The following is a 23,331-nucleotide window of genomic DNA, read 5'->3' as shown; positions in this document are numbered from 1 at the left end:
AGATGAAGGCTTACAGAACAAGATAGTTTCTCATTTAACTGTTAGTACACATGTTGCCCTATGACAATGGTTAACAACCTCAGAACACATCAACACTGTCCTTACTCAACCTTGGGCTCCCTATCACCAGCCTCCTTGTCCCCTTCTGCCTTCTGGCCCTTGTCCCTGGACTCCTGTACCCCCCATTGGAGGGTTTTGAGCAGAGAAGAGACATGATCTGACTACTGTGTTTTACAAAATTCCACTTATTCTGCAAAGTTCAGCTTAAATGTGTCTTCTTCTATGAAGTCTTTCTCTCTCCCCAACACATTTACATTCCTTTCTCTCTGCTCCCACTGAACTTACACACCCTATGGTGGAAGTACAGCCCTCATCATACTATATTTCTTGGAGGACCTATCTCACAGATCAGGCTGTGACCACTTGGGAGATCAGGGGATATTTTGGAATCATCTATTTTATTCCTACGCCAAATACATAGCCAGGCACAGAAAATAAATAAATGTTTGCTGAATGAACACATATCTATCCATATTTAATGATCTTTAAGCAAAATATCAAATTAATAACAGCAGAGCTAGAGGACATAAATGCTGTTGGGCAAGACAAATGGTAAACATAGGTAAAATGATTTAGGAAAAAGAAGTGAGACAGTATGTTCTATGACAGTCTTTTACCCTTCTCCTTTCCACACTAATACACCAATTCCTGGGTTCTCTAAGGAGCTCAAAGAGGTTTTCACCAAAAGGAGGAGCCTTGGAGACAGGAATGGCAAGGAAAGCTTAAAGGACATGGAAAGGCTATATTCTGGGTGTCAAGATCTATATCTGAATGAACTGTGTAACTTTGGACAAGTCACTCTCTCTGGATTATTTGCAGTTTCCTTAACTATTAAATAAAGGGGTAAAACTAAAAAGCATTGTAAAGTACTTTCTTGTACTACATTTCTAAGAAAATGTGGCAAAGAATCATTGGGGGGTAGAGACAAGGAAAGTGAGGTATCTGAATGGGTTTAATAGGGATGCAAAAAGAAGATAAAAAGAACAACCGAAAGAGGTTTAAGGGATTTAAAGCAAGAGGATGCAGGTTGGCTACACAAAAACTAAATATACGTGAATAAAAATCAGCAGGCACAAGGTGACAGATACTTGTAGCACCAGACTGATCAGAGAAGGTGTTGGCAGAGGCCAACATGGCTTGGCAGACAAGCCCTGGCTGAATGACATTCCTTGCAGTCTGGGTGAAGAGACTAAAGGGGGTAAGGTGGAGAAAGGAATAAACACTGAGGAAAAACTATAGCTTTTCCGTCTTTGCCAAGATGTGAATGGGGTAGCAAAAAGGAGTTATGGGGACTCTAGAGAAAAGGAGGGCCCTAGTAATAAAAAGGAAAGGTGGCAGAAAAAAATACGAATAAAACCATAGAATGCAAAAAAAAAAAAAAACCAAACCTGTTGCTGTCGCGTCAATTCCAACTCATAGCGACCCTATGGGACGAGAGTAGAACTGCCCTCATAGGGTTTCCAAGGAGCACCTGGCAGATTCAAACTGCTGACCTTTTGGTTAGCAGCCGTAGCACTTAACCACTACGCCACCAGGGTTTCCCGTAGAATGCCAGAACCAAATAATCAAGGTCAAGGATCAAGAATAGCTGACCACAGAAGTCTGGTAACAAAGGGTTTTATGAAAATAACACAGGATCTGTCTGGAGAGAATCCAGAAGGGGGCTGGTCTAGTCTCTCCCAGAGGACAGGAGCAAATGTATAGTGCTTTTTCCATGACCAAGATGCACACTTGAGCCTTGTTTGGAGATTTAGGTCACAAAATTGAATAAAGTCTTGTTTCACCACACAGGTTTGAAATTCCAGAAAAGAAGGGCTCCTAGTTATACAAGCCTTTTGAAGATGGCCTTCCTCTCAAGACTGACCCTACCTTCTCCTCCCTGTCCTCCTAGACCTCCCTTGACATGCCCCAAATAACAAATTGTGAGCAATATAGGTACTGACCGCCAAACGCACAGGACTAATGATTTACACATTAAAACAAACAAACAAGTTACCATCAAGTCTACTTGACTCATAGCAACCCCATGTATGTCAGAGTAGAACTGTGCTCCGTAGGGTTTTCAATGGTTGCTTTTTTGATTTTTCAGAAATAGATCACCAGCCTTTCTTGTAAGGCATCTCTGAGTGGACTCAAACCACCAACCTTCTGGTTAGCAGCTGAGTGCTTAACTGTTTGTGCCACCCACAGACTCTGATGTACACATAAGCTACTCAAATATACTTAGCACTCTTCAAGGCTGATTGAAATTGATTTGGCAAAGAAGAAAACATGGCAGCATTTAGAAAGTATCATCTTAGTTGAACAGGGAAAGAAAAGAGGAAAGGAGAAACAAGGGACAAAGGACAGAAAGAGCTGGTACAACCCGGTCTAGGACTTAAAGCAAGTTGGAAAAAATGAAAGTGATGTATTTTGAAAGAGACAAGCTATGGGCTTAGAACCTAGGGATCAAAGAAGATATGAACAGTCTGTTCATCTGGAAGAAGAGATTAAAAAAAGATGAAATGGAAGAAAGCAAATAAGTCAGCATATATGCCAAGTTACAGACTGATACTTTGAAATTAATATACCAACAAATATTAAAAGAAGTGACAATACGACACCAAAAGCAAGAGTAACAAAAGACAAGACAGATAAATTGGACTTCATCAAAATTAAAAAGAGTTTTCTGTATCAAAGGACATTATCAAGAAAGGGAAAAGACAGTCTGCAGAATGAAAGAAAATATTTGCAAATCGTGTAGCTGAGAAGCATTTAATATCCAGACTATATAAAGAACTCCTACAACTCAACAACAAAAGGACAAACGACCCAATTAAAAAATGGACAAGAGATTTGAATAAACATTCTCTAAAGAAGATATACGTGGCCAATAAGCACATGAAAAGATGCTTAACATACAACTTCACACCCACTGGGATGACTATTACTTAAAAAAGAAAAAAAACAACAGAAAATAGTAAGTGTTTACGAGGATGAGGAAAAATGGGAAACCTCATCCCTTGCTGGTAGGAATGTAAAATGGTTCAGCCTATGTGGAAAATAGTGTGGCAGTTTCTCAAAAAGTTAAACATAGAATTACCATATGACCAGCAATTCCACTTCTAGGTATACTCCCCAAAGAATTGAAAAACGGAAGTCAAATAAATACTTATACGCCAGTGTTCACTGCAGCATATAAACAGTAGCCAAACGGCAGAAACCACCCAAATGTCCATCAGCAGATGAACAGATAACCAAAATGTGGTACATACAGTCAATGGAATATTATTTAGCCATAAAAAGGAATAAAGGTTTGCTGCATGATGAACCTTGAACATGTTATGCTAAGTGAAATAAGCCACACACAAAGGGGCAAATACTGTAGGATCTCACGTATATGAAATATCTAGAAGAGGCAAATTCACAGAGACAGAAAGTAGATTAGAGGTTACCAGGGCCTGGAGAGAGGAGGGAAAGGGGAGTTACTGCTTGATGGGCACAGAGTTTCTGTTTGGTGTGATGAAAAAGTTTTGGAAGCATACAGTGGTAAAGGCTGCACAACACTGTGAATGTAATTAATGCCACTGAATTGTACACTTAAAAACTGTTAAAACCATAAATTCCATGTTATATATATTTTACCAGAAAAAAGAAGACGACGATGATGATGACAACACAACACAAGGAAAGAGAGAAAACAACTGAGAGTAATCAAAAAATACTGTTTAGTGTCTGGGACACAGGAGGCACTCAATAAATCTGCCAGGCACTGAATGATGCCTTTATATAATCTACTGATTGAATAAGTTACCAGAATCAAATAGCTACTGAGGGTTTCAGGGTGGATAATTAACAGGGGAAAGCTACTCAGAACAGAAGAGGCAAAGATGAAAGATTTCTATTCTATCAGAGGGCACAGAAATAAAGCTTTCATGAAAAGAGAGATTGCAGCCTGACGTGATTTTGAGAACACAGGAGGACAAAAGATGTGAAGTAAGATAGGATAGTGGTTAAAGGAAGTTACTCAGGATAGAGAAGAGAGGGCATGTCAGCATCAATGTAAAACAAAAATAAAATACAGAAAAGAAGTAAACCTGGAGATACAAGAAGGCAAAAGACAAACATGAAGAGAGACAGAAAAAAAGAAAAAAACCAAACTCGTTGCTGTCGAGTCAATTCCAACTCATAGCGACCCTACAGGACAGAGTAGAACTGTCCCATAGGGTTTTCGAAAGAACTTGGGTATTAAATTCCTACAGAACAGAAGTTTGAGAAAAATGCAGGCACTGCCGTCAGAGTAAAAAAGACGGCTACAAGGGTAAAAAGTAAAGGAAGAAAGTGAGATAAAAAACACAAACATTTTGGATCCAGAGCCAAACATCAATGAGACCAGTATATTTACCAGTATATCTATTCCTCAAACTTTGACCTTTAACATTCTCAGAAGATATATAAAATATGACATTCTGATTTTCATTGCAAGTCTGTACAAACTTAATTGATAATAACTTCATAACTATGTTCCTATAAGAACTTAAGTCATGTCTTTAAGACATTTAATTCATGTTTGTTAACTTAATAAGTTAAAGATCACAAAGGAAAAGTAAATTGTAAACAATAAAACAATCATAAATCACTAAAGAGAAACACAGTCTCTCTTTACCTCCATTTTTCTAAGACACACCTTAGATATATACATATATTAGTTGTTTCCATTCACTTTTTACAAGTAAAAAGATGTAAATGGATCACCGTCACCATAAATAATGTACCAAGCTGCCTAAGATAGTTACTAAATTTCATATGGATGAGAAAAAGAGAAAAACAGAAGATAATTAAGCCCATACCTGTTCCAATGTGTTGGGAAGGTTTCGCCGGATGCATGGCACCATGACAAACATTTTGCTGAACATTACTCTGTGAGTGGATAAGGCCAGTTTGTGTAAAGAACTGATTAAGAGAAGAACAAAGATCGGCAAATTGGACCTGATCTAAAGACCAGTTCTTGAGATCTGCTTGTCTCATACTCTCCATCAAACCTGTGAGGAAAGCGTTAGAAATTCAATTAGCATAGTTCTGCAAGCACTGCAAGACAAACAGCCAGATACAATTTTTCTGAGCCCACAAAATGTCTACTGACTCATTCAAGATTATGGTAGTGATTTGCTCACGTGAGGAAGAATAACATCTTACAATTATTCAAAGCCTGATTTTTAAAATGTGGCCAAGTTTCTTTCAGAGCTCTTGTCTGTGACCCTATGCTACATCAATTGGTCAGGAGATTTTATTGTGGATTTTGCAAGATGTTGTTTATTTTCAAGCATACTACCAACTACAAAAGAAATGCTATATAAGGGTTGTTTATTTCTACTTCAAAAAAGCAGTATTTCTACTACAAAGAAACCTATCATCCACCAGAGAAAAGAGGATCATGTACATTTGGTTATATGTCAAAAGGAACCATACTCACCTTGAAACTGTGAAAGGTCTACGTCTGACCAATTAACACTGCTGGCAATTCGACAGCTTTCTTTTAGCATATCAAGTGTTGCATACCAATCATTCGAAACACCTATAAAAGTAATATTGACAAGACTATAAATCTTGGATGGTGAAAGTTTGAAGTCTATGGTAAGGGAAGACAATGAGCTGGCCTTATTCCTGACATTGACAGATCCCTGTCCAGTTTTACAAAGAACTCACATCCATTATTTCATGTGTTGGGACAATGCTCTGTGAGTCAGGCAGGAAGGGTATATTTCTCTCCATTTTACAAATAAAGGACACTGAACCCGAAGACATGGCACAACTCAACAAGGTCACCATGATGAATCTAAAACTTCAGTCCAAGTTTTCTAAGCTCTAGTCTGGCAGCTTGCAAATTGCCATATCATCTTATGATGTCAAATTTGATACTGTTCTGTACATTTGTATAAACCAAAATCAAATCCACTGGCATCAAGTCAATTCTGACTCAAAGTGACCCCACAGGGTTTCCAAGGCTATAAATCCCTCTGGAAGCAGACTGTCACGTCTTTCTCCCATGCAGCCACTGGTGGTTTCAAACCATCGACCTTTCTGGTTAGCAGTCGATCGCTTTAACCACTGTGCCACCAGGGCTCCTTGTACATTTGTATAAAACTAAAACCAAACCAAACCTGTTCCCATCAAGTGAATTCTGACTCACAGCAACCCTACAGGACAGAGGAGAACTGCCCCACAGAGTTTCCAAGGAGCAGCTGGTGGATTCAAACTGCCAACTTTTTGGTTAGCAGTTGTATAGTACACATAAATAACCAGGCAGGATAAGTCATGCAAATCAGTTTTTCAACATATATAACTCAGTTCTTTGTCTTTTATGACCTTAAGAGACATGTTTTTCCTAACTTTATAGAGGTAGGTTCATGTTGAGAAGCAACACATAGCATAACTTAAAGAACCAGCTTATTATATATAAATAAGTATATATATATTTCCCCCAAAACACTATGGGGAATAACCAGAAAAGAGTAAATCAGGGGTTAAAGAAAATAAAAGGGAGATAAATTAGAGAGTTTACTAAGAGTAGATGCTTCTTACAAGGCAGTCTTAGGTGAGAGAAATGCCTTAAAATAATCCTCCTGCCAAGGTAGTGAGGGAGAGAAGGCTGAGACTCCTGTAAGACATTATGATGAATCCAGGTCAGGGCATTTCTAGTCAGGAATGATATCCTCTGATGTGGTATCATTAGGATAATTAAGACTCCATAGCCTTGTATGCCAGCAAAGTGGTCATCAGTCAAGGGCCATGGAGCAAGAGTTACCCTCAATGAGATAGTGCTAAATAGAGGAAGAAAATCCTCCATTCTGTGATTGCTGCCCAAGTTACTCTGTTTCCAGGATCACCTCTGGGTGGATGAAGGTAAAAACGAACAAAAAAGATTTTTGCTACATCAGACAACTCTTAGCTATATCAGTCAACTTCTGGCTACTTGGCTTACAAAATCCTGCCAATTATGGATTTTTGTTTTTAAATCAATAATAAACCAGAGACAACACTGAGCCCTGACCTCAGGCAACTCATAATTTAGGGAGAAACTTAAGGGGGGGGAAAAATACTAAATTAATGCTCCAAATGAGCCATAAACATTTAAGTCTAACAGACTTTCAGATTCCCTAGTTCAGGAAGAACTTTTCTGATAATGAATCAAGGTTCAAAGGAATTATCTGATCATAGTCACTTAGTTAATAAAGTAGCCAAGCCAGTACTAGAGCCCAGAACTCCTGGGGTAAATACAACACAGTCAAAGGTGAGGGTAGCACTAGGTCCACTGAAAAAAAAAATCCTATCAAGGAACTAGGACATTCTTGCCATGACTGATTTTTGTTGTTGCTGTTATTGTTAAAGAAAGTCCTTCAGTAAATGCTGACTTGGCAACATGAAAACAAAGCAATCTCTGCAGAGAGTGGGTGAGAAAACACCTACCCACTCAGTAAATACTTGCAGATTTTACTCCTTTTAGAACAACTAGAGTTACAGGCTTTGAAGTCAGACAGACCAAGGTATAAATCTCAGTTCCACCACTTTAGCAATGTGATCTTGAGCAAATTGCTTCATTTCTTTGAATTAAACTTTTCTTATCTATAAAATTTGGTAGTTTATACTTGATCTGAGAAGATAATATCAGATAATGTATCCAAATTGCCTATTACATATGGGTACTCAAACAACTGTTAGTTCCCTCCTTCCATTCCTTCCCTGTTAAAGACAACCTGCCTAGTCCCATTTTATAAATGAGAAATTTATAATTCAAAGAGATTAATTACTACCATAGATGCAATGATTATTTCTAACTCCCCAAGGTGGAAGTCTATTTTCCTTTCCTGTCAAGTTACCATTGGTATAACAGGCTTCTATGGTCATAGACTGTTTTCATCCTTAAGAGTACTTTCCCTGCCCTCACAATCGTTGCTCTTAGCTGCTGTCCAGTCGATTCCGACTCATAGCAATACCATGTGCACAGAGTACAACTGCTCCATAGGGTTTTCAAGGCTGTGACCTTTCAGAAGCAGACTTAGAAAGGAGCACCAGATATCCAATCTCTACTATCATGAGTCTTTCCCCAAAATCATACTAACAGGTTTCAATTTCTGAAGAACATATTAACATAACAAGGTAGAACATAGTGACTGGATAACAATGAAAGAGAATTACAAAGGGGGGCTATGTTATATACCTTTCTCTCTAGGCATGTAACTAAAAAATCACTTCAAGATATTTTAGGAGACATCCCTTCTAGGCAGGAACTATAACCAACCTTCAATTTAATTCTAACGTCTACTTAGAAATAGTCAGAAAAACAAAATCAACTGTTAAAAATTTAAAATATAGTTTGTTACATTTTTAAAATATGCATGGATTTTGTATGTTGTTTTGGTAATAAAACAACACAAATGTCAAAAAAATACTAAGAAGACAGCTGTAATTTCAGAATTTTAAGACTCCAAATATCTTCACGGATTAATTATGGTGGTGTGACATTAACCCTTATCAAGGACTTACTAAGTTCTAGGTACTCCGTTATGCATTTTTGTACCTTATCTCATTTAATTTTCCCAAAAACCTTTTACTACTTTTCCACTTTATAAATAAAGACAGCTTCAGAAAAGTTTTATAGCTAAGTCACAATAAAAGTGACAGTATGCACTATCTAAACCTCCTTTCCCTGACAGTAGTCTAATTGCCTGAAACACTGATCAAGTTTTAATTGGTGAATAAAAACTAGCAGTGTCTAGCATTTAGAAACTGTCCCTCCAGGATAAAAACCTCATCAGTGGTATGGCTGGAAGTAGACAGCCAGGCAAGCTGAGGCAAGGCTGCACAACTCTAAGGGGCCCCATTCACCTTGTCGTCGACATCCAGGGCACTCTTGGATTTCTGCAGTGTAAAGACTGCCTGGTCTGTGAGCAGTGTCAGTTAGGCACCTCACTAGAAACCACCAATACCTATCTTAACAGCAATAGGTTTCTTTTTAGCAACGTAAGAAGAATGTTTCCTTCCTTTCTAATTTATCATTCTAAGATGAGATACTTGTCAGGAATAACCAAAGGAGGGAAGAGTGGGAACATTTACTGAATACTTAAATGCAAGGTACCAGTCTAGGCATTTCATATTTATCATTTCAATACAATCCTCATAACAACACTGTATGCCAGAATGTGTTAGCTCCATTTTTACTGATGAGAAACAAGGCTAAAAGAAGTAATTTGCCCAAGGTCGTAAATGCCAGTTGAGGATTCAAATGCAGGTCTTTCTAACATAAGTCTATGTTCTTTCTTCTATACCACAGTGTATTTCAATAGACTGCACACAGACTGTGCATTCCATTTGCCTTTACATGCTCACAAAAACACTTCTGATAGAACAAAACAGGAGTTGAGGCCAAGACCTGCAAGGATTGCTTATTGTGCCCATGCTGTCACAATAAAGTTTAAACAAGAAAATCTCCAGGATGATCTATGGATTGAATGAGTTATAACTATAGGATTTTAGCCAGGAAACACAAAAGGAGACAGATGAGAAGGGTTTTGGTAATAAAGACCACATGAACCTCAAATTAAAAAACAAAACAGATCCCAATTCACTGTTAGCCAAACACAAGCTCGGAGACAAAAAACTTACCAGAATTACAGGATACCTGTTGTGGGGGTGGGGGTGCTTGATGTGTTAACGTCTGGTGCTGATGGTTCGGATGGTGCTGCATGTGTTGGTGCGGAGATGGGTGCTGGGGGTGAGGGGACTGGAGCTGGCTATGTTGCTGTGGGTGCGGTGCTGGGTGCTGTGGACGCTGCGAATGCTGTGGTAAACCATGCGGTCGATGGGGCGGATGTGGAGACGGCTGTGTGTGCATCTGCGGGTGGGACAGCGAGACTTGTGCAACTGAATTACTGCCTGTGGTGTTGAGGCCACTGCCATGACTGTTGGACAGGCTACTTTGGTTGTTGTGTGGGTGAGAGCTCACTGTACTGCTAGGAGAATGCTGATAGGAACACGAAGTGTGGGACTGCTGGGAAGATTCAGAAGGGATGTTCATCAAACCTAAAAACAAAGCGAGCGAGATTATTTGTTGTCAGATTTCAGTTGCATTTTATGACAAACATTTGCAAAATTATTTACAAAGCAAAGGTATACGGTGTCAGGAAGCAACTTTGGTTCAGTTTAACAAGTGTTTATGGAATATCCACCACACAATGGGCTCTGAGGTTACTGAGAATAAGAAACATCATTCCCTAGCCTCAAGGATCTCATGGTCTAGTGGAAGAGACACACAATGAGATTATAGCCAACAATATAAATGCTAAGGCAAAGGTATAGAGGAGGTTACAGGAACAACCCTGCTTCTTGCTTATTCAGTAGGAAGGGACTAGAGTTGTAGACAGAAGCCTTCCTTGAAAAGATAGTATCTGAGTTAAGTATTGAAAGGTAAGTTAAGTATTAGGAAAAAAGTGGGAAAGGTGTTGGGTCAAACTCAGAATGGTTTTCTGTAGGCCTGAAGACCAAGGCTTTAACAGAAGAGGAGGACTAAATCAAGCCCAGTTATTTCTGATCTCTTTCTCTGTCTACTCCAAAACCGTTAAGTCCAAAGCGGCTAGGATCCTAAAACTAAGCAAAACAAAATCACCACCTCCAGTGTTCCTTTTCATTACTCTTATGGAACATTCTTGAGACATGTACAGTTTAAGAGTTAAGAATGCATATTTTATAGTACCAGAAAGCAGGGGTTTAAAGTCTCTGCACTGCCATTTACACAATATGTAACTTCAAAAAGTTACTTAATCTCTCTGAGCCACAATTAGCTCAACTATAAATCGGTATAGTAACAGTACCTACTTCAGAGCTGTTGTGAGGACTAAATGCCATGGTGCAAGTGCAGGATGCAGGATGAGCTCAGTAAATGTTACATGCTATGATGATGATTAGGCCAGAAGTGCCTAATGTTAAAAACAGCGTACGTCTGGTTTGCAGGTAGACGCTCATTTTAATAAACCTTATCGCAACATTTGCTTCTATACAACTAGGCTACTTTCACATCTCAACAGATGGTCCATACACTGTTTTGCTGAACCAGACACAAAGAATGTCATTAAATAGGAAAAAAAAAATCCCACATGGCAGTTCCTGTCAGTACAAGGATCAAAGTTTTTAACAAAGATAAAATTATTCTGATACTCGTCATTAATAGGAAAATTGTATTTGAGTGCACTGTAAGATAATCTTAAAACATAACAAATTAATGTTTTATAGGTAAAAGAGTTGATGTAAGTTCTTGCCTTGGCCCTGGAAAACTATCATTTATAGGGAAACTTTAGGGTTATTACAGTAAGATGAAAGATAACAGTGATTTCATTATCTATTTTCAATAAAACCCTAGCATTTTAAGAGGAAACTTCGATATGATCTATACCAACATATTCAATCTCATATTATTTTTAAATAAAATACAACAAAACAAAACAAAACCTCTCTCAGAAACCCAATATGTAAAACTGATAAACATAAAGTTACTTTTCCTGAAGTTAGGGAAAGAAGCCTGCTACCTTTCTTCATCCACATACTCCTCCCCTAACAAAAGCCAAGGGCTCTGCAGAGAACAATATGAAAACCACTGATCTAGTCCATCTCTTTTCATTTTACAAACAGGAAAGCTGAGGACTCAAGAGGAAGTTAGCTCAGCTGATTTTATGGTAGAACCTGGACTAGAACCCAGAATTCCTATCAATGCTCTTTTTATTATAGTGTGAGATAAAACAGTACTACGGTCTTTAAAAATTGTTGTCATTGTTTTTTCAAAGCTAGCATTTCTCTGTTAAGATCACCAACGTTGGATTTACTTAGAAAAGTCTTATATTAGTTTGTTTTTTCTTTTGATACACAATTCCAGACAAATTTTGAGAAAAATAGATGAATCTTACTTTAAACTCAAACACTAACCATAAAAAGCCACCTACTGTACCAGCTAGCTACTACTCATCTATATAGCTGTATAAAATACATATTTGACATATTTATGTTATATATATAAAAAACATACAATATTAACTTTTATAATATAACATTTATATACAATATTAAATTATATAACATGGTAAGTATTAACACGCAAACTCTATAAGGGCAGGGATTAGAAACCTGTAGCATTCATTACAACAGAAAACTACAGGTAAACACTCTGAGTAGGGGTATAAATAGCTAACCTCTCAAAGTAACTAGGAAATACTTCAATAGCAGAGTTTCCAGCAATTTCTGACTAGTGGTCTGTGAGGGAAAGACAATGTGACATTTTGACCCAATCGACAACACATTATAGCAACAACCTAGCATTTGGATGAGATGCAATAACATGAACCACCTTTGCCATGTGTTACAGATGCAGTGTCAGAATCCTTCAACATAACACTCCAGGTCGCCACTAAAAATCATTAAGTGAAATAGGCATGCAAGATGAAATGTATCTGCCACTCTTGTGCTATGATATAAATATATACAGAGCACAATAAAGGCACAAAAGGCATAACATAATTATTCAATCCTGATTATGATAATGTTCTAACATGAAGGAAATGTAACAGCCGCTTTATGAAAATAATTATTAAAAGACAAAAAACTTTTCAATAAAAAGCTCACCTTGTTGACTAAGTGACTGCTCAAAGACTGACTTATAAAGGCTCCGAAATGAGGCACTGAGATCTTCAAAATTATATTCTGAGAAAAGTAGTTGTTTGTCTCGTTCTGGTAGGTTGTACTGTGGCTGCTGCTGAGGAGTTAATGACTGAGAGACTGGTTCTGGATGGTTGGTCACCTAACATTAAAAGAAAACAACTGATTCAGTGGCTCTGTAACACAAAACATATAACTGAAAACACTGGTGCAAACACTGGAATCCAAAGGAAATAACTTCCGTATCTTTGGCTTTCCCATCTTCTGTTAAGTTTTGGTACACATAAAGGACAGGCCACAAAATTGTTAACTTAGAGCTTGAGGAACAATAGAAAACTAATTCAACCTCTACATGTCACAGAGGAGGATAAAGAATTGAAAGAAATTAAATGACTTGCCTAAGATCATACAAAAAGTGATAAGCTAGATCTAGAACCCTTCCAGTTTTTGCATAATCTTCATAGTAGTTTCTACAGAAACAATTTCATCTCAAATTCCACTATACTATGAAGATACTAACAATTATCATTCATTTATTCAATTAATCTTTAAGTATTTAAACTCAAGTTCTGAGTACTGTGAGTCAGGTTGTGTGGCACTGCCCAATCAAAGCAGCAATAAGCTTCAACACACCTAACTCTTCATTTCTAGGGGAATTTAAAAAGAGAGAGATGAAATTGTGGGGAAATGAGAAATTAGGAGGTGAAAAACAAAGGAAATTCTGAAAAAGTAGAATAAACCAGGGCCTTCAGCTATGCAGGGGGCTAAAAAAGGCACTATAAACACCTAAAAAATAAAAATTACCTTTGAAGGCAGTATGACTAAAAATAAAATGAATAAAAGGATCAGTTGTATTTCTTAAAATTATATGTTCAGTGCTTTGAACAATTAAGGTATGAACACACACTGGAAATTTATATAGCCATTCAAAATGACGCTCACAAAGTAATCCGCAATAACGTGGAAAAATACAGATTTTTATAGGGACCCTGGCGACCTTACACTTCTCCACCTAGGCCACAGAGACAAGGCTCAATAGCAGGCTGACCCAGGCCTTGGCAGAATACCCTGGATTATTCCGGAGTGTGGGACGACAGGAAATCTTATGAGGAGCAAATTCTCACCTTCTGCTATTTCTCATCCATCTTCCTATCTTGCAGGAGGCTGCCTAGTGTTCTGTGGGGGAAAGATATTGCCTCCCTGGTTCTAGTGAGGCATGGGACTTTCTACCTCTCCCCTCAGGGTACACGTGCAGATTATAAAACTGTTTAGATGCAGGATGGAATTTTGTTCCTACACTACAGAGTGACCCACCGCTCATGAAGCCTGTCATCTGGCCCCTGTGATTTGGTGTCTTCCTGTGGGAAGCAGGTAGCTGACATTATGCTGATGTGACTTATGCTGTCTGTGTAAGTAAAACTGTCTCAATCCATTTGGGCTCAGTATGTCCTTACAGGCCGAACGAATCTATGGAAGTGTGACAAGCTCAACCAGCAGCTGCCACCATGCTATTGCTCAAGGACTGCTTGATATCTTAAGAAAAAACAGCAGTCTACAATATCTCCAGCTTTTAATAGAGGAATTCAGCCCTCTGACATTTATTGGGCATAATGACATGTTTATTTTTACTCTGTCACCTAGTTCTGTAAATGCTTCTTCACTCTTTCCTTTCATTATATTTTGTGACACTGAAATCTGTTCCTTGAGTTCCTGTGTTCTTTGGTTTCCTTTAGTTAAGATTTTTCCATTTAAATTATTTTAAAAACAACTTAGAACCATTAAATCTTTGTTAGTTTGCTTCAACACTCCAACTAGTCCTTTTATGGCATGATTTTGTCATTACTGAGTACTTTAATTTGATTCATCTCTTGATCAGCTAAGTAATCTTTTCCAGGAAGGTTCCATGAAAATAAGGGTAGGGTGCTTTCTAAGATTTGTATATCAAAGAATGTTTTTCTCTGGCTTTCACATATGAATAAAAATTTGGCTGAGCATTAAGATTTTAATTCCAAATCTATTTCCTTAAAACTCCGCATAACTGCAGCTCCATTATCTTCTGGCATTTAGTATTATGGAAAAGAAGTCAGATTCGTGTTTCTTTGAATGTAACTTATTTCCACAGCCAGGGTATTTATACGGATGATTATCTCTGCAATTTTAAAATTTGCCATGATATGTCTAGATGAAGGGTTTTTTCACTAATTTTTCCTAAACTCTGTAACCCTTTTAATCTACATTTCGTCCAAAAACTGCTTCTCTACCAAGTATTGTGGTTTCTTCTGCAGGAACACCTATAATTCTCAATCCTCCATGTCTATCGTCTTCTTTTACATGATTTTTTATTTGTCTATTTCTTCTGTACTCTGAGGGAATAATTTTTTTTCCCCCAGAGCACTGATACCAGTTTTGCAGAGTCAACTTTCTTTTTTTCTGCATTCAATGTAAATTTTAATTCTGCTTTCTGAGTTTTTGTTCTCCTTGTGTTATTTTATTTCAGGTCCCTCTCTTTGTATCTTTGTCTTGTGTAAGTTTTTTCCTATATACTCTACCTGGAACAGGAAGTGATCAGATGAGATCAAATTTATACCAGCAAAAGATGTGTGTGTATGGCTCTTGGGGAGGAGGATTAGTTGCCAGATGGCTTCAAAAGAAGTCCAGAAAACCCAAGGATTATGTTCTTGTAATCAGGTAACAAAATCAGCACAGTGGCAAGAATACTCACACACAGGTCCCTTTACAGATAGCATACCTTTGTTTTCCGGGCCAAAATTGAAAATATAACACTAGTTAACAACTGGATACCAGTCTATCCTAACCTTTGGAGTTTGCAGAATCCCTTTCTCGGCAATATCAGCTAGAAAATAAGTTGATATATACCTCCTCTAAGCTCTTTTTTCCAAGAACTATAGAAAATCATAAAATGTAGCTCTGCTAAACTGAAGTACAATTTTTTTTTTCTATTCCAGTTACATCTCTCTTGAACATGGAATAGATGGAGTAAAACAGACAAAAACATATAAAACATATTTGTATCTAACTTGGTAAAATGTAAGTACTCAAAACACTACCAAGGTAGAATCTGTTCTACTTAAGCCTGAATATATTTATCTAAGTTAATGAAAGAACTGCTTAAGTGAGAAATATACATCTTCACCTTTTATTCACACTTCAATTACATTTGGTTTAGTTTTAAGCACAACCTGAGTACTCAACAATGAAGCTAACTTCACCAAGACTTACCGGTGTATAACCATGCACACTTCCAACACTGTTCAAATTAACAGATGCCAAACTCTGGTCTGAGAGACTGTTGTTAAGGCTACTGCGTGGGCTATCACTACCATCCTGATCAGTGTTGTATAACGTTACCTAGAATGAAAACAAAAAAAAATTTTTTTGAATAAGTAGTATCAACTATAACAAGTACTTCTAAGCAACTCTACAAAAATACAACTGAGCTGACATATGGCAGGAAGACAAAAATGTTTGTGGTCTTTCCTATGATGTTTACCCTAATTTCATGCCCCAATCTCTAACACCACATTTACTTTGAAATAACTTTCTCAACTCTCAAACTAAAGGACATACCCTGTCCAGAGATACATAAATTCAATTTACTATCAGGTATAATTAGTTTATCAACACCTAATTGAGTTGGGATTACAGGAGATTTTTACTCTGTTAAATATTTCTACATGCATAGATTTGTTTTTGCTCAATCTTTAAGCAAAACTGGTATACTATTCTATTAAAATCTTAGGCTTCAAAAAAAAAAAAAGGATACAAACAAAAAAATAAACTAGGTTTTTTTTGAAACCCAGAGGCATCACAGGGTTTAGAATATTGAAAACTGGAAATCCAACTGTCTAATACATTCGCAAAATCATGTATGTGAATATATGTTTTACATATACCAAAGTGTAAAAATGACTAACTAGCAGGGATTTTCACCGATAGTGTATATTTTTACAATGCTTGAATCTGTTTACAATAAGCATCATTATTTTGTAATTAGAAAGGGGGAAAAAAAAAGGAATTTTAAAAGAACAAACTAGCCTATCCTTCAAAGTTCCGTTCAGATGCTACTACTAACTTCCTTTCTGTACTTCTACCACATGAGAGCATTTGGCTTTATGGTCTAGCTAATTTCTAGCAAATTTTTATCCCTTACTAGACAGTTAGCTTCTTGAGTGCCCAGTAAGTAACCACAAACCGCACAACGCTTTCTGCTCAGTATATAATTAATAAATATTTGCTCAATTTTGTAAGCAATTGAGCTATTACATCCCTCTCTCTGTGCTGAAAATGAGATCATGTTCAATGCTTTTCCCAGGAGGCAGAATATGGCAGAAAATTAGGCATATATGAACTTATATTTAAGACAAAATCAACCTGTCTCACATTCACATCAGATAGAACAACTATGCATCTAGGAAGTACATAAGGGAAAAGAGTATTAAAAAATGAGACAATAAAAAAAACCTGGCAAAGATTTTTCTGATACATATTTCCAATGAAAATTTCATAAAAATCATTTTATGGATTTCTAGGAATAATTTTAAAATTCTAAAGCAATACAGTATCAACAAACTGCAAGCATTCATGGTCATTTTCTTGGCTACTCATTCTCTCCTGTCACTGAAGCAAGAAATACTCCTCATAATCCTAGACAACTCCTCTTACTTTGAGACAGATAAACAGTTTTATTAAAATACACAGAGAGAATAAAGTACAGAAATTATTATTTTATTTATTACAAAGTATGCATGTAATCACCACCTAGATCAAAGTATAAAACAGCAGCTCTCAAACTTTGGTCTCAGAATCCCTTTTACAGTCTTAAAAATTGAGGAGACAAGTAACTTTTGTTTATGTTGATATGCCTATCAATAGTTAGCATATCAGAAATTAAAACTGAAGAATTTTATTAACTCATTTAAAAATACAATAACAAACCCAATTAACATGTTAACATAAAAAATTTCTTCAATAAATAAATAATAATTAAAATGAGAAGAGTAGCATTGTTTTATATTTTTGAAAATCTCCATGTGGCTTAATAGAAAACAGTTGGATTCTCGTATCTGCTTCTGCATTCAATCTGTTACAATATGTTATTTGGGTAGAAGTATATGAAGAAAACCCAACACCACATAAATAAATATTTGGAAAAGGAAGGAATATTTTAATTGACTTTTTAGATAATTATGGACAGTCTTCTTGGTACTACACCAAAACATGTCAACTGGTCATTTCTTAAAGATTAGCTGCAATGTAAAATCTGATTTTTAACATTATGTATTGGTCGTTTAGAAAACATTGGTTTACTGAGTTGTGCAGATCTTCTAAATTCTGACATAGTTCATTATACAAATTAAAAAAATCACACCTGTTAAAATCACCACAGATCTCATTAGAAAAGTCTTTAAAAAGCGGGAAGCAAACAGTCACTGTGGTGAATACACGTTTTCCAAAGTTCTAATTTTTGCTCAAAAAGCTCAAATTTTATCACTGGTGAGAGATACTGTCAATTCTTTTTCTTAAAGTGACAAGCTCACTTTGTTCCACTTCCAAGAAAATATCTGTCAAATACGCAAATCTGAGTAACTACTGACAGTTGTTCTTTCAGCTAAAATCAGTGATCGTGAACAAAGCTGCTAGTTTAGCTCCCAACTCAATCACACAAACGCTTTTTCTTGAGGCAAGAACTGTGCTTTGGCCGTATAGTAGAAACGCTGTATGCAAACATACAGGCAGTCCGCGGGTTACGAATGCCCAACTTACATGCAACCCGTAGTTCTGAACCAACCCCCATAACAACTATTATATTAAAAATTCAAGATGGTAGTATATTAAAAATGGTTCATAGTAACAAATGGGTGCTACTCTGTGATGCGCATCAAAACATTATTATTATTACCATATTATTACGTTAAAGCTCTTTTAGCGTATCTGAAAGTGTTTCTTTAATGTTTTTTATACATAGAAAGGTACACTATATACTATATACTAAAACAAACGCTGGAAATCCCGGTGGTGTAGTGGTTAAGAGTTTGGCTGCTAACCAAAACATCAGCAGTTCAAATCCACCATGTGCTCCCTGGAAACCCTATGGGGCAGTTCTATGCTGTCCTATAGGGTCGCTATGAGTCGGAATCAACTCAACAGCAATGGGTTTGTTTTTTGTTTTTTTTTAAGACAAACATTTGAATACACAGAATATTAGAAAGGTGTGTACGCAAGGGTCACAATTTAATAAAACTACTTTCCCTGCTTCACCAAGGACATTCTTAAGTAAAACTAGTTTTTGTTTTTTAAACTGAGGGTGTGCGGTAGTAAAGAATATAGTGACTACTAGTTGGGTGTCATTGCCTTGATTTGTGCTAAGGTGCTAGCAGTTTAACACACTTACTGTTTTTGCAGCATCAGTACAAATGCAAATATAAGGAAAAAAGCAAACAAAATCTTCCTATTACTGTGAAAATAGTTTTGACCTAATGGATTCCCTAAAAGGGTCTCGGTTACCCAAGGGTCCACAGACCACACTTTTGAGAACCGCTGATACGGAGCATTAACAGCACCGCAGGAGCCTCCCTCATGCACTCTCCCAAGTCAGCCAGTCAGTCATCATCCATTCCCAGTTCCCAGCCCCCGGTTACTACTATATAAACTTCTATCATTATTGATTAGTTTTCTCATTTTTGAACTAAGTGTAAATGGAATCATATATCTTTTCTGTCTCCTGTAGTAGCAAATTTAGCAAAAGGATTATATAAAGCTTTATTTTCTATTGTATTAGTATCTACTCTTAATTTTTCTTACTTCTTTTCCACTTTTAAAAATTCATCTTATTCCCTTTTGTCCAACTGATAGTTTTATCAATTTATGTCTCAGATCGATCTGGAATTGATTTTTGTGCACAGGAAAGGCTATTATTTCATACAGATATCAATTGATCCAGCACTATTTATTGAAAAGACACATCCTTCCTACACTGAATTCTGTTCCATGAGTCTGTCTATTCTTGTGCCAATACCACACTTTCAATTACTATAGGTTTAGTCTTGGTGTTTGAAAGTATAAATCCTCTGATCTTTTTCTTCAAGATTAACCTTAGTACTATTGGCCATTTTGGATTTCCATTTATACTTTCGAATCAGCTTTATCTTTTTCTACTTAAAAAAAAAAAAGTACCCTAGGGTTTAGACTGGGATTACATTAAATCTGTAGATCAATTTGGGGGAAAACTGACTTCTTTACAATAGTCTTCTCTTCATTTATACACACACACACACATATCCCTCCATTTACTTCTATCTTGTTTTCTCCAATTTTTTTTTATAGCTTTCTATGTAGAGTTCCTCTTTTGTTTAACCTCAGGTAGTTAATACTTTTAAATGCTAACATAAATATTATCTTTTTATTTTCTAAATATCTGTGCCAAGTATACAGAAATACAACCGATTTCTGAACACTGACTTTATATTTTCTGGCTATATTTTGAGATTCAGAATTATTAATTCCAACAGTTTAGATTCTTCTGAATTTTCTATGTAAACAATCATGCCATCTGTGAACAATGACAGCTTTCTTTCTTTCTCTCCAAACTGTATCTCTTTTATGACTTCAGTGACAGGGTTCCAATACAATGTCAAATAAAAGTGCTGACTGCAGACATCCTTCTCTAATTCTAGATCTCAAAGGGAGTTTTCAATATTTCATCATCTAATATAGTTTTTGCTATAGGTTTTTTATAGATATTCTTTATCATACTAAGGAAATTTCCATCTATCCATAGCTTATTAAGAGTTCTTAATTAAGAATGGTATTAAATTTTAATAAATTTTCTCCTGAGATGGGCATATGGTTTTTCTCCATTTTTCTATTAATGTGAACAACAATGATCGATTTTTGAGTGTTAAACCTACCTTGCATTCCAGATGAAACTAAATTTATTTGTGCTGTATTATCTTTTTTATGTATGGCTGGATTCAACTTGGTAATATTTTGTTTAGAATTTTAACTGCCTATGCGCATGACAGAGACTGACAGAAAATCTCCTTTCTTGCAAAGTCCTTGTCAGGTTTTGGTATATAAGTTATGCTGACTTTATAATATGAACTGGGAAGTGTTACCTCTTTGTTCTATTCTCTTGAAACATTTGTATAAGATCACCGTTATTTCTTCCTTAAAGACTTGGAAGAAAGCACTGAAGCTACCTAGGCCTGAAGTTTTCCATGGAGGAATATTTTTAATTACGGATTTAATTTCTTTGATAGTATAAAAAGGTCCCTGGGAGACATAACCAGTTTGCACTCAACCACCAACCAAAAGGTAGGTACTCAACAGCATCACAGAAGAAAGGCCTGGCAAACTGCTTCTGTAAAGATTACAGCCAAGAAAACCCTATGGAGCTCAGTTCTACTCTGTAATACATGAGGTCATCATGAGTTGGGGCTGACTCAACTGGAGCTAACAACAACAACTGATATAAAATTATTCAGGTTTTCTATTTATTCTTATGCCCAGTTTTGATAAGCTGTTTTTGAGGATTTTGTCTACTTCATCTAAAACTTCATTGGTATAAAGATGATCATAATATCCTCCAATAACCTTAATTCTGTAGGATCTATAGATATCTCCACTTTTATTCCCAATATTGATAAATCTGTGTTTCTCTCTTTGGTTCATCAGCTTTGACAGTGGTGCCTTATCAATTTTATTGCCATTAAGTGACATTATACTACATCATGTATGGTATAAAAACCTCGTAAAAGTACACTTCCATTTCTCTCCCTTCCCTGCCTGTGCGTTATTGTATACATTTTACTTCTACATATGGTAAACACAGAATACATTTTGTTATTTTTGTTTTAAACTATCTATCATCCTTTAAAGAGATTTAGACAGTAAGAAAAATTGGCTTTATATTTACCATTCCTTTATGTAGATCCAGATTTCTATCAGGAACTTCAATAACAACTTCAATTACAATTAGGTTGCTTGAAGTTGTCCTCACAGCTCACTAATGCTCTGTTTACTTTTTTACAGTCTTCTTTTCTGTTTCATTTTGGATAGCTTTTATTGCTTTATCTTCAAGTTCACTAATCTTTCCTTCTACAATGTCTAATTTGCTGTTAATCCCATCCAGTGTATTTTTCAAAGCAGACACTGTAATCTTTATCTCTAAAACCTGATTTGGGTCTTCTTTGTATCTTTCATGTGTCAACATAAATGTTCAATCTTTCCTTTACCTTTTCCATGAAATATAGTTATAATAACTATTTTAATGTCTTTTTCTAATTCTATCATCTTTGACACTTCTGGATCCATTCTGAATGACTGATTTTCTTCCTCATGGTTTTCTGTTTGTTTGTTTTACTATTTCTTTGCATGCCTGGTAGTTTTTATTTTTTTGGATGCCAGACATTGTGAATTTTACACTGAGTGCTGGATAGTTTTGTATTCCTATACATGGTCTTGATCTTTATTCTAGGACACAGTTAAATTACTTGACAAGAGGAATTAAGTACTGATACATGCTACAACATGGGCGCACCCTGAAAACATTATGCTAGTGAAAGAAGGCAGACACAAAAGGCCACAGATTATATAATTCCATTTGTATGAAATGCCCAGAATAGGCAACTGTACAGAGACAGAAAGTAGATTAGTAGTTGCGAAGGAGTGGACAGTATCTGTTAATGGTACAGGGTTTCTTTTCGGAGAGATGAAAATGTTCTGGAATTAGATGGTGGTGATGACTGCACATCTTTGTAAAAATACAAAAAAAACACTGAATTGTATACTTTGAAATGATGGGTTTTATGATGTGTGAGTTATACTGCAATAAACAAGTAAATTTTTTTTTACTTACTTAAAAAGTTTGATTCTTTGGGGTTTTACTTTTAAAGAATGTAGCACCGCAGCAGCAGCTTAGTCTAGGGCTAATTTTGTCCACTACTGAGGCAAAACCCTTCTGAGTACTTTAAGTGCTCCACTTCAAGTTGGTGGGAACACAAACTATGCCTAGCCCTAGTGGCGAGTGTTTACACTAATCTTTTCACGTGGTTCTTTCCCAAGCTTCAGGTAGCTCCCTCATGCACTGATCAGTAACCAGTTGAAGAGTCAAGAGCAACTCGCTATGTATCTCCAGAACTCACGCTCTGTACAGCTCTCTAATCTTCAGTATGCTGCTCTGAGAACTCTAGCCACCTTAGACTCCCTAATGTCCCAGTTCCACCTCCTCAACTCAGGGAAATCTGTGAGCTATTTATTGCATTGTGCCCTGGAAACTCTCTTCAGGCAGTAAGCTGGCACAATCATAGAGCTTACCTTGTTTGTTCACTATTTCTCAGTGATCACTCTCCTTTGTTGCTTGGTATTCAATCTCTTGAAAAAAAAACAGTTTCATATATTTTGTCTGTTTTTTTTTTTCCCAGTTGTTTCAGGCATCAGAGTAAATCCAGTCCCTGTTATTCCACCTTGACTGGAAGTAGAAGTCCCTTATTAACCTTATTAAGCTTTACAAAGAACTCACTTTTTGTTTGTTGACTCACTGTTGTATATGTAGTTTTCATGTCATTGACTTAT

General features: G+C 36.4%; 1 protein-coding gene across 2 annotated transcripts in view; it reads right to left on the bottom strand.

The window, feature by feature from the left end:
• FOXJ3 (forkhead box J3) overlaps positions 1–23,331 on the bottom strand; it is a 162,932-nt gene that overhangs the window by 8,090 nt on the left and 131,511 nt on the right. For both annotated transcript variants that reach the window (XM_023727148.1, XM_023727149.1), the window contains exons 7-11: positions 15,979–16,107; positions 12,706–12,880; positions 9,703–10,119; positions 5,513–5,614; positions 4,890–5,081 (exon numbers count right to left, since the gene is read on the bottom strand). In XM_023727148.1, the coding sequence (XP_023582916.1) occupies positions 4,890–5,081; positions 5,513–5,614; positions 9,703–10,119; positions 12,706–12,880; positions 15,979–16,107 (1,015 nt within the window). The remainder of the gene's footprint in view (positions 1–4,889; positions 5,082–5,512; positions 5,615–9,702; positions 10,120–12,705; positions 12,881–15,978; positions 16,108–23,331) is intronic.

Source organism: Trichechus manatus, unplaced genomic scaffold, assembly GCF_000243295.1.
Source record: "Trichechus manatus latirostris isolate Lorelei unplaced genomic scaffold, TriManLat1.0 scaffold00015, whole genome shotgun sequence".
Lineage (NCBI taxonomy): Eukaryota > Metazoa > Chordata > Mammalia > Sirenia > Trichechidae > Trichechus > Trichechus manatus.
The sequence above is the reverse complement of the archived record's forward strand: the minus strand, read 5'-3'. Positions and strand labels throughout refer to the sequence as shown.